Below are 12,462 nucleotides of genomic sequence, written 5' to 3'. Positions count from 1 at the left end.
GAGGCAGAGACTGGGGGGAGTCTGGAGGGAGGCAGAGGCAGAGACTGGGGGGAGTCTGGAGGGAGGCAGAGGCTGAGACTGGGGGGAGACTGGAGGGAGGCAGAGGCAGAGACTGGGGGGAGGCTGGAGGGAGGCAGAGGCAGAGACTGGGGGGAGGCTGGAGGGAGGCAGAGGCAGAGACTGGGGGGAGTCTGGAGGGAGGCAGAGGCAGAGATTGGGGGGAGTCTGGAGGGAGGCAGAGGCTGAGACTTGGGGGAGGCTGGAGGGAGGCAGAGGCTGGGACTGGGGGGAGGCTGGAGGGAGGCTGAGGCAGAGACTGGGGTGAGGCTGGAGGGAGGCTGAGACTGGGGTGAGGCTGGAGGGAGGCTGAGACTGGAGGGAGGCTGAGACTGGAGGGAGGCTGGAGGGAGGCTGAGACTGGGGGGAGGCTGGAGGGAGGCTGAGACTGGGGGGAGGCTGGAGGGAGACTGAGGCTGAGACTGGGGGGAGGCTGGAGGGAGGCTGAGGCTGAGACTGGAGGGAGGCTGAGGCTGAGACTTGAGGGAGGCTGAGGCTGAGACTGGAGGGAGGCTGGAGGGAGGCTGAGGCGGAGACTGGGGCAGGCTGAGGCTGGGGAGAGGCAAAGGTTGAGACTGGGGGAGAGAGGCTGATGCTGAGGGAAGATAGAGGCTGATGCTGGGGGAGAGAGGCTGATGCTGGGGGAGTGGGAAAGAGGGGCTAATGCTAGAGACAGAGGACAAGGGATGAGGGATAGTGCAATGACAAAATCGATTGAGTGGGGGGAGTGTAAGGACTCAGAATAAGAGGGGGCAGCATTGGGAGCTCATTGTGAAGAAGGGGCAGCATGTGTGGGATCAGTATGGAGTGGAGAAATGTAGGGGAGTCAATATCAAGAGTGGGGTAGTGTGTGGGGGGGGGGTCTCAGCATAAGCGTTAGTGTGGTGGTCTTAGCATGAGTGGGGCAACATGAAGGTCTCATTATGGAAAATAGGAAGGCAGCATTAGGAGCTCATGGAGAGGGACAGCATGCATGGGACATTGTGAGGAGGGAGCAGCATGCATGGGACATTGTGAAGAGGGGGCAGCATGCATGGGACATTGTGAGGAGAGAGCAGCATGCATGGGACATTGTGAGGAGGGGGCAGCATGCATGGGACATTGTGAGGAGGGGGCAGCATGCATGGGACATTGTGAGGAGGGAGCAGCATGCATGGGACATTGTGAAGAGGGGGCAGCATGCATGGGACATTGTGAGGAGAGAGCAGCATGCATGGGACATTGTGAGGAGGGGGCAGCCTGCAAGGGACATTGTGAGGAGGGGGCAGCATGCATGGGACATTGTGAGGCGGGAGCAGCATGCATGAGACATTGTGAGGAGGGAGCAGCATGCATGGGACATTGTGACGAGGGAGCAGCATGCATGGGACATTGTGAGGAGGGGGCAGCATGCATGGGACATTGTGAGGAGGGGGCAGCATGCATGGGACATTGTGAGGAGGGGGCAGCATGCATGGGACATTGTGAGGAGGGGGCAGCATGCATGGGACATTGTGAAGAGGGGGCAGCATGCATGGGACATTGTGAGGAGGGAGCAGCATGCATGGGACATTGTGAGGAGGGGGCAGCATGCATGGGACATTGTGAGGAGGGGGCAGCATGCATGGGACATTGTGAGGAGGGGGCAGCATGCATGGGACATTGTCCTCACATCATGCTGCTCTCTCCTCACAATGTACAGATCATATTTCATAATCGAGGAAGGTGTGGTGGATATACAGTAGTTTATAAGGGAGGGCAGAATGGTGTTTTAGTTTATTAGGGGCAGTGTCACAGTCACAGTATATAAGTGGGGACGGTGTGGTGGGAATATTTTATACTCATGCTATGTTTTGATGTGCCTGTGGTGATTCCCATTGGGGGGGGGGGGTTAGTTTCTTATTGATACTTTTTAAAGTGTGCTACAGAGTAGATCTGCCTTAAACAGATGTCGTGTGCGAAAACTCAGTTTTACGTTGTCACTAAGGGGCGCGACCACTTAAAGTGCCTAGGGCAGCATGAAGGCAAAATACAGCCCTGGCTACAGTATAACTATGGAAGTTTATGTGGTCCTGCTGACAGTGTGCATGCAGCTTATCGTGTTGGGCTCAGGAATAGTCTATAGAGAACACTTAGGCCTCCTCTATAATAGCACTCCTCAACAACGCATTCTCCTAACCTTAAAATGAGGTTTAATATCCTGTCGGGTTGTGCACATTTTTTAACTCATTGTCAACTACAGCATCTCAGTTCTGAGTAGTCAATGTGTAGATTCAGTGTGAGTTCATCAAATATCATCAGGTAAACATGGTAAAAATAACAGTACACTTCATTACATTACAGAACAAAAAAAACGCAGTAAACTACAACACTTCCTGGGTGATCGGAGGCAGCAACAGAGAACATGTAAAATATGTCCGATTCTTTCTAAAAAATAAATATCGAGTAATGTACCAGCTAGCGCCATGCCCTGTAGAAGGATAAAGGAGGAGTCCCAGGCACGGGCACTTTGTCAACTGTGGGTAAAGTGCTTTCTTTGTACAGGATGCAAGAGCAGATCACAAAAAGGTCCTTTATTTTCGGAAGGGAGTCAGACGGCTGATGTTCTGCCAGAAATTGGAGGGTTTGCGCTTGGGTTCAGCAAGCATGAAGACTTGTTGCTGTGGGACGTTGGCAGGCAGTGTGGGATGCTTCTGTCTCATCCAGAAATCATAGTATGTCCTATTAACGGCTGGAAAGTGAAAAGAAACAGGTTCAATGAGAAATGTATGTAGAAGGCTCTGCTCGCATATTAATCAGCCCTACTGGATCGCTCCACCCATGAGGTCAGTATTATTATTATTATTATTATTATTATTTATTATTATAGCGCCATTTATTCCATGGCGCTTTACAAGTGAAAGAGGGTATACGTACAACAATCATTAACAGTACAAGACAGACTGGTATAGGAGGAGAGAGGACCCTGCCCGCGAGGGCTCACAGTCTACAGGGAATGGGTGATGGCCCGATCAGCGCCTGCACAAGGGAGATATTTATTCTACAGTAATGTAAGGCAGAAACTTTGTCGTGATCGTCCATATTTTGACATTATGCTGTTTTTGGATTCAATATTCTTTAGGAAATTCTTTACATTTCTTTTTATTGGTCAGTGCTGCATTTTTCTCATACGGAGTTCTAAATACAGTAAATAGTAATAGAGATAAATGATAGAATTCTGCCAGGCGCCACCAGAGGGGGCTGTATTTATCTGTAGGTCTATGCCGGAGATTTTAACCGCTTCACTCCCGGACAATTTTATGTTACTCTTCTTTTTCTCCCTGTCTGCCAACAGCCATAACGTTTTATTTTTCTGTCAATATAGCCATACGAGGGCTTAATTATTGCGGGATGAGTTGTACTTTTGAATGACACCATTCATTCTGCCACATATTGTACTGCCGGCATTGACATGAACTTCGTCATGACAGCAACAGGGATCATCAGCTGACCTAGCTGTCATGACAACCCATCACCACCCCCTGATCACGTCAAGGGGGCTGATGATGGCGGTGGGTGATGGTGCAATCATTGCCGGCACATGTTAGATCAAGCTGTCAGAGTTTGACAGCGCGATCTAAGTAGTTAATAGGTGCATCCTCCCGCACCTGATAATTACACATGTTGGCTGATCAGATCAAATCAGCTGACATGTGCGGGGAATTAAAGGGACATACATAACCAATGACCTATAGATAGGTCATTGGTTGTGAAGAAGTTAAAAGGAAGCGATCATCAAAAAATAACTTACGTTAAATGTATTTTTTACAATTTTTTTTTACATTTACATACAATTTGCATGAAAAATAAACAATAGAGATCTTGCAATTTTCACACTGGCCACCATTTTTTGTTCTTTTGTCTCTAACATACATTAGCCACAAAGAAAAGACTCTGTCCCCATCTTTTGTACTGAAGTGTCTAATGAGTGTGTGCAATCGTCACTGTATTTTAGATCTCACCATTTCCTTGCAATCACTCACCTTTTGGCTTTACCGAGGGACGCGGTTTATTAGCATTCATCATTGCCTGCTTTCGTTGTATTTCACTGATGTTGAAACCTAGAAACAGATGCGAGTTAACTTTAATAGTGCTCTCGATTTGTGAGTCATATTGGCCCAAGGCTAAAAGGAAAAAAATATCTTACGCTAATGAGCAAAAGGGTAACAACGTTTTGAACTTTTGACTTTCGGGCTCCATATCTCACCATACACTACAGCTCAGAGCATGAGACTACCTTCATTTTATAGACAATCATCTTGTTTACCTCATACATAAATTTAACTTGCAAACATTTAGCATATAATTAGTTATGCAGATACTTGTCATGTTACTACATTGTTACTGTTTTGCTTCTGGTGGTGACAAAATCTCTTACTTCCTGTATACTATAAATTACAACCTGTTCTCACATTCCCTAATAGCTGAATGAGTTATTAAGTTGAATCCCAAGTCAAAAGTCACTGGTACAAATCAAGGAGCAGCTACGAAGAAGATTTCCCAAGAAAAGAGAAACAGCATCATCCAGCTCATCGATAGCGGTCTCTCAGCCCGGAAAATTTGCCAAACTGCATGTGAGCTCTGTGACAGTTGAAAGAATATGAAATTAAATCTATTCATCCATTCCAAAGCCAAGAGGTGGACGTCCAGACAAAATATCAGAGTCAACAAGTCGGCTCTCCACAATGTCTATCAGTCGCCACAGGATTGGAGGTGGCTCGTATGCTTTGTAATAGTGAGCTCACAGACGTCCATATAGGACCGTGTGATGCTTTCCAAGTCTGGAATGGTGGCCTGCAAAAAGGTGAAGAAGCCTCGACTTCAATATCATCATAAGAAGTGTCAGCTTGAGTTTGCAAAAAAGTAAGAAAAGTGGAGAGTAGAAGATTGGAAACAGGTGATTTGGAGTTATGAACTATCAAGTTCAGTGGATGAAGTCTGATGATATGGGGTGTTTCACAGCCAAAGATGTTGGATACTTGACCAATATCCATGGTGGTCTCAGAGCTGAGCTATATGTGAGTATCCTACAAGACGAGTTACTTCGTACACTCGAGCACTATGGGTATGAAAAGGACAACATAGTATCGTACTCAGACCAATATAACTGCACACTAAAATGCTAACAATGAATAAGGGAACTCTGGTATTGCATTTCAGCTATAGGAATATTTCAAAAAAGAGATAGTTAGCATATGTATTGGCCAATGCATGTGAGCCCACTTATTCACTATTAGCATTTAGAGTGCAGTTGTATATGTTTTGTGGTTATAATGTATTTTCAGCTAGTACCTGTTCACACCTGTTGGATGTGTGGGTCAGTATTTTTATATATTTGTAGTGTATCTATTTCTTATTGGGCACTCCGCCTATAACCAGGCTGTGTTCACTGGCCTTTATAGCTGGAATCTAGCTGCCCAGACATGGAGGTTTTAACCCAGATAGTGGCATTTCAGGTTAGGTTCCTGGTATACAGAGATTACCTTACCGTGATGACCGGGCTTACATGCATTGACCAATGCATATACATAGGAATATTTGAAAAAGAGATAGTTAGCATATGTATTGGCCAATGCATGTGAGCCCAGTTATTTATTGTTAGCATTTAGAGTGCAGTTGTATATGTTTTGTAGTTATAATGTGTTTTCAGCTAGCACCTATTCACACCTGTTAGATGTGCGGGTCAGTCTTTTTATATATTAATAGTACTCAGACCAATGTTAGTTTAAGGCCCGTTTCACACGTCAGTGAAAAACACTGACGTTCTTCACTGACGTGTAAAACACGCACATGCCCCTCCGTGTTCCGTGATTCACGGCACACGTGGGTTGTCCATGTGCAATCCGTGATCCCGTGATTGCATATGGACATTACTCACCTGCCTTCACTGCTGCTGTCCATGGTGCTGAAGTCTCTGGCTCAGCAGCGTCCGCCCACCGCTCTCAGCAGCTACTTCCTGGTCGGCTGTTCCTGCTTCATGAATATTCATGAGCCAGGCAGGAGCTGCCGAAAGCAGAGGCTGCACAGTGAATCGCAGGCAAGGTAAGTTGAAAATTTGTAATATTTAATATGTCCGTGATTTTCTTGTACGTGTTTCACTGATCACACACGGATCACACCATAGTGTGGTCCGTGGGCCATCAGTGATGCCAGACAAAAACTGACATGTCTCCGTGCAGAATCACGGCCAAGGGTGCACACTGCATGGAGACACGTTCAGTGAAAAATCACTGATGTGTGAGCAGACCCATTGATTATAATGGGTCTGCGTATGTCAGTGATTCTGGTACGTTTAAAAAAAAGCACAAACGTACCAGAATCACTGACGTGTGAAAGGGGCCTAAGAGGCCAAGCACATGTCCGAATTTTTCGTCTGACTGAGTCCATCTGAGAAAGAGTATTCCAGCATGTTCGAGTTTGATACGAAAAATCAATGAGTGCAAGTCAATGAGTGCCTGTAAAAACTGAACTGCTTTAAGGGCTTGTTCGCACGTAAATGCTGAAATTTCAGCATAGATTTGACAGCACATGTGCGTTTCAAATCGCTGCAGAAACACTGTGTAATGGATGCAGTGTTTCAGAAGATTACATGCCGATTTCATGCGCTATGGATGCTGGCTCTCCCATAGACAGAGCAGGAGCTGCATCCAAAGCGCACAAATTAATTGACATGCTGCATTTTTGAACGCACGGATTTGGGTCAAAATTTTAGCATCCAAATCGCTGCATTTAAAAAACCAACGTGCACACGAATTATGCACAATCTACATAGATTGTGCTGGGGAAGCAGGATGCATGCATTTATGCTGCAGTGCTAAACGCAGCGTAAATGCATGCTATTACGCAACGTGCGCACGAGCCCTAAGAGTGGTGGACTGTGGCTGTTGGGTTCCTGCCCCTGAAGAAGCCAATCACGTCATTGTATTGTCATGTCTTGTAATGTGAATGCTATTGTACGTCCTTTGTAAATATTGTGTTATGTGAATCTAATATATAAAGCTGAATGTGTGTGTGTGTATGTATGTATGTATGTATGTATGTATGTATGTATGTATGTATGTATGTCCGGGATTGGCATCTGCACCGTCGCAGCTACAGCCACAAAATTTTGCACACTCACATGTCTGGACCCCGAGAGCATCATAGGCTATGTTGTGAGGTGAAATTTTAACCCCGCGCGTTTCATTTTACCAATCAATTTTGCCCCATCTATATAATGGGGAAACAGTGAAACAAAAAGTGTATCCGCACCGTTGCATTTACAATCACGAAATTTTGCACAGACACCTCATGTGAGCCAGGGAACGTCGTAGACTATGTTTTGACAGGAAAATTTAACCCCACGCTTTCCAGTTACTTCCCAAAAAACATGCCTCCATTAAAGTAAATGGAGCCTGGAACTACAGGTTATTAGTAGGAGCTGTGATTGGTTGCTATAGGAACAAAAGACATTCATAGTATAAGAAGCTTATATGTGAGGTAATAAGATGTCGGTGGGGAGACAGATAGAGAGTGACAATCAGAGACAGACAGAGAGACAGACAGACAAAGAGACAGAGAGATAGAGACAGACAGGGAAAGAGACAGACAGAGACAGACGGGGAAAGAGACAGACAGGGACAGACCTGGAAAGAGACAGACAGAGACAGACCTGGAAAGAGACTGACCTGGAAAGAGACAGACCTGGAAAGAGACAGAACTGGAAAGAGACAGATGGGGAAAGAGACAGACAGACATACAGACAGGGACAGAGACAGGCAGACAGGGAAGGAGGAGACAGCCAGAGAGACAGACAAAGATAGATGGGGAAAGACACAGACCTTGATAGAGACAGACGGGGAAAGAGACAGAGAAATAAAGACAGACAAAGACAGGCAGACAGGGAAAGAGACATACAGGAAAAAACACAGACAAAGAGACGGGGAGACAGACGAGGAAAGAGACAGACCTGGGAAAGAGACAGACCTAGAAAGAGACAGATGGGGAAAGAAACAGAGAGATAGAGACAGACAAAAAAAGAGACAGACAGAGACAGGCAGACAGGGAAAAAGACATACGAGGAATGAGACAGACTGGGAAAGAGACAGACCTGGAAAGAGACAGACGGAGCACATTACTTGGACAATTTAGTTAAATCTGTGTGGAATATCTGTGGTGTTGAAATATATGTTGTGAAATGCTTCTATTCGCTTAGTTTTTGCCTTTTAATAATTACATTTCTATCTATTTGTTTTGTGGTTTTTGTGTGCAGAATACATTTTTGTTAATACATTCTAGTTTGTTAACAACAGTTATTAACCTGGGCAAAGCCGGGTAGTACAGCTAGTTATAATATAAAGTGATATTTTGAGATGTAGTGTGTGGTAAAGTAATGTATAGTATTTATTGATGATGTTTAGTGAGATAGTTGCTGGATTACAGGGCCAGAAGTAGTTGTGTTAGGACTAGCCCACCCTGGGAGGGGTCAATTGAGAAGTAAAATGACAGTTTATTGTAGAAAACGTTAGTGGAGGTTTAGTGAGCCAACGTGACTAACGTACAGTCGGTCAGTCATGAAGGTCACATACAGTCGGTGGTTTGTGGCAACGGAGAACAGAAGACACAAGGCAAGAGAGTGTGAATCTCAAGAGTGGTCAGAGACACAGGGCGTGAGCAGAATTGTAACTAGAGACCGATTATCGAACTGAGTGGCCCCAGATGATAGGAGCTGGAGGAGAACCCCAGACATCAGGCTCTTAAACTGTCAAGGTACCAGGAGACTTCTATTGGTGCAGGACTCTAGTTGGCAGGATCCTTAACCGTCAAGGTACTGGTTAACCTCTACTGGCGTGTGACTGTAGTCAACCAAGCTGTTTCCGGTTAGGCATCCAGGAGCTCAAGGCTTTACTTTGGTCAAAATGGGACTCCTAAGGAGATTGGACGTGGGATTGCAGGCAAGTAAGGCCACTGTCACGGTGTGCGCTGAAACGCTGGACTTGGTTGCACTGGAACTCACCGGCCCAGTTAGATTGAGTAAATTTTTATATAGAAATTACATGTATGTATGTAATGGATATGATGTTTTTAACTTTCCATTGCTGACGTACCTGTCTGCTCGTCTTGTAGCACCTGTTTTCTTTCTTCTTCGAAAGCCTGCAACCAGCGTTGCTTCTGCTCCGGTTTCTTGGCCAGAAACAGATGAACCTCTTCTGAGACTTTACTCTGCAGCTTGAAGGCATTCTTCACAGTAATGTTAAAGTCCTTGTCTTTACCGTCCTCTAAGTTTAAGATTTCCATCTCATCCATATTGATCTTGCCTTTATAATACAAGATGTCCCGTCGCAGGATATCCTATGAATTGTAGGAAGGTGTAAAACGCTGAGCCCATGGCCATAACATCACATACATTCCTGTATTATATTTTTCTCTGCTTTTCTATTTGCGTTGTCAATAGGATGTGTCCTTGCACTCTCTGAATCTGTCCCAAAAGTGTCGACAGGGTCAGCTTGTGTAGAGACACAATCTTGGCAATTTTTTTATATATATTTTCAGGAGGAACATGAAAAGAACAGCACATTGTAGAGTTTTAAGAAAAGATGCTACAGAATTATTTCATACAAGTTTTTAGTAAAACAAATATGTAAATTAGCTGTCTTCCCAAAGGAACAAAGCTTCTTATCTAGTGCAATGTATTGGAAGTAGCCTATAGGCCGGTGTCTGACCCTTTCATGAAACTTGTCACAAGATTAAGCCATCAAATAGATAGAAAAGTGATTTTTCTCAAGAAAATTTCTTGAGAAACTTCTGTGAGTTGAGGATTACCGCACCTGCGGTAAAAAACCGCACCAAAACCGCGGGAAAAACGCATGCGATTTTGCTGTGATTTTGCCCCGTTTTTGCCGCGGTTTTTCCGCAGGTTGGTCCCTGGGTTTTTTTTATGCTGAACTGCAATAAATAATATAGATAATAGATAGATAATCGATAGATAGACAGATAATGGATAGAGGGAAAGATTGATAGATGAATAGATAGATAGATGAGAAAGACCTATATAATGTCCCACACCCCTGCATATTCTAAGCTGGCACCCTTTAGTGACTTTCATGTGGCACTAATGTGCCTAGTCTTGTATTTAGCCAAAAAATAAATAATTAAAAAAAAAATGACGTGAGGTCCCCCCATCTTTTGTAGCCAGCTAGGGTAAAGCAGACGGCTGCAGCCTGCAGACCACAGCTGGCAGCTTCACCTTGGCTGGTAATCCAAAACAGAGGGCACCCCACGCTGTTATTTTACATTAAATAAATAATTTAAAACAAAAATCGTGGGGTACCCCCCAAATTGGATCACCAGCCAAGGTAAAGCGGACAGCTGGGGTCTGATATTCTCAGACTAGGGAGGTCCACTGTTATTGGACACTCCCCAGCCTAAAAATAGCAGGCTGCAGTCGCCCCAGAAGTGGCGCATCCATTAGACGTGCCAATCCTGGCGCTTCACCCCAACTCATCCCGTTGCCCTGGTGCGGTGGCAAACGGGGTAATATATGGGGTTGATGCCAGATGTGTCATGTCACCTGGCATCAGGCCCTGGGGTTAGTGATGTCACGCGTCTATCAGATACCCAATATCACCAACCCAGTCAGTAAGAAATAAAAAATAGACAACAAAAAAAGTTTTATTTGAAAAAACACTCCTTACATTTCCTCTTTCACCAATTTATTGACAAGAACAATCAAATCCTGGTCCGGCGTAATCCAATAAGGGGGTCCCACGGCGATTCATACGATAGTCACTGTCCCAGTCAATGAAGAACAGAATGTTCCCCATTGGCTGGGAGAGTAGTGCAGTGACCTGAGCTAACATCAATAGGTCAGCCCAGGTCACTGCAGGGGATGACGAGCGCTGACTTCAGGAGGTTAGATGAAATCATTACCTGCAGTGACGATCTCCTGTTCTGCTGACGTCAGCGCTGTCACTGACTTCTATGCCCGCCACGTTCTCAGCAGTATCGCGAGAGCCCGTGACGTCACCGCTAGTGACAGTCTCGGGCCGTGGGCATAGACGGCAGTGACAGCGGTGACGTCAGGAGGCAGGAGATCGTCACCGCAGGTAATGATCTCATCTTACCTCCTGACAGCAGTGCTCGGCATCCCCGTGGCTGCACGCACTGCAGGGTGACAAGCTGCTGACACTGCGGGCAGACACTGACACTGCCGTGCTGGCAGCTGCGGGGATGCAGCAGGACACAGACTGCACGGGCACCTGGAGGTCACACGGAAGTGCTTCTGTGCGGCGTCCAGGGAGTGTGACGTGTGTGTTTACTCTGCTCCGCTTCCTCTTCCTGGCATAATGACATCACTCCCCTGCAAAACCGCAGGCAGTGATGAGCATTACCGCAGGTAAATCGCGGCTATACACCTGGGGTATACCGCACATCATTTGCTACCTGCGGTATACCCCCGGTATTTCGCAATTACATTACAGTGAATGGAGTGAAATACCGCAGCTACCTGCGGAAAAGAAGTGACATGCACATTTTCTCAAGAAATTTTCTCAAGAAAATCTTGAGAAAGAATTTTCTTGAGAAAAAAAACGCAGTGTGCGCACAGCTATTTTTTTTTCCCATAGGTTTTGCTGGGAAATGTCTGCAGGAAGATTACAAACATTTCTCAAGAAATTTCTGCAGCAAAACCGCAGGTAAAACCGCGGGTAAAAATGCCTAGTGTGCACAGGGCCTTAGGCCTCAGTTCCACTTGCGCATAGCTTCTGATGCAAGAGCATTGGAAGTGATATGCTAATGACCCTCTGCTGCGAGCATCAGCCGAGGGTCATGTGACTGTGATGCGATCTTGTGATCAGATCACAGCTGTGGAGAAGAGGGAGGGAGCTCTTTCTCCCTTTCCTCTGCAGCCTGTCTCGGCGTACATCGCACTGCAGTTGGATAACATCCGAGTGCAGTGCGATGTTTCACATGCACCCATAAATTTGTATGGGCACGTGTGAGCTGAGACTCGCTGCCAAACGCAGCATGCTGCGATTCATTTCTCAGGCCGATATGGCATGAGAAATCAATCACAGATGGACACTGCCCCATAGTTTTGCACTGGTGCTAGCGCAATCCGATGTTTTATTGGATTGCACTCGGCTATGTTAATCCCAAGTGGAACCGAGCCCTTAAAGTGAGTCTGTCCATAGGGCGAACTCTTCTAAGCCGGCATGTAGGTCATAGGAAAGGTGAATAAAATTAGACCTTGATATCTGTGATCTGATATTTCATTCCAGAGTAGTTGAAGCTTTGCTTAATAAGCAAATTAGCTGCTAAGATCTTTGGACTAGACAGATCTCCATGAGAATCTGCCTCTAGAGTTTATTGTAAATGAAAGGAGACGTTACCATTGTGAGACATGTAATG

General features: G+C 45.7%; 1 protein-coding gene and 1 long non-coding RNA gene across 5 annotated transcripts in view; one reads left to right on the top strand and one right to left on the bottom strand.

Annotated features, from left to right (window-relative positions):
• Positions 1–709: 709 nt before the first annotated feature.
• ARHGEF4 (Rho guanine nucleotide exchange factor 4) overlaps positions 710–12,462 on the bottom strand; it is a 309,794-nt gene continuing 298,041 nt past the window's right edge. For all 3 annotated transcript variants that reach the window (XM_075340910.1, XM_075340911.1, XM_075340913.1), the window contains 3 exons: positions 9,162–9,405; positions 4,059–4,136; positions 710–2,767 (listed from right to left, as the gene is read on the bottom strand). In XM_075340910.1, the coding sequence (XP_075197025.1) occupies positions 2,610–2,767; positions 4,059–4,136; positions 9,162–9,405 (480 nt within the window). In that variant the 3' untranslated portion in view covers positions 710–2,609. The remainder of the gene's footprint in view (positions 2,768–4,058; positions 4,137–9,161; positions 9,406–12,462) is intronic.
• LOC142296855 (uncharacterized) overlaps positions 2,646–12,462 on the top strand; it is a 331,759-nt gene continuing 321,942 nt past the window's right edge. For both annotated transcript variants that reach the window (XR_012751712.1, XR_012751713.1), the window contains exons 1-2: positions 2,646–2,861; positions 4,500–5,093. This is a non-coding gene — a long non-coding RNA (uncharacterized LOC142296855). The remainder of the gene's footprint in view (positions 2,862–4,499; positions 5,094–12,462) is intronic.

Source organism: Anomaloglossus baeobatrachus, chromosome 3 (genome assembly GCF_048569485.1).
Source record: "Anomaloglossus baeobatrachus isolate aAnoBae1 chromosome 3, aAnoBae1.hap1, whole genome shotgun sequence".
Lineage (NCBI taxonomy): Eukaryota > Metazoa > Chordata > Amphibia > Anura > Aromobatidae > Anomaloglossus > Anomaloglossus baeobatrachus.
The sequence above is the reverse complement of the archived record's forward strand: the minus strand, read 5'-3'. Positions and strand labels throughout refer to the sequence as shown.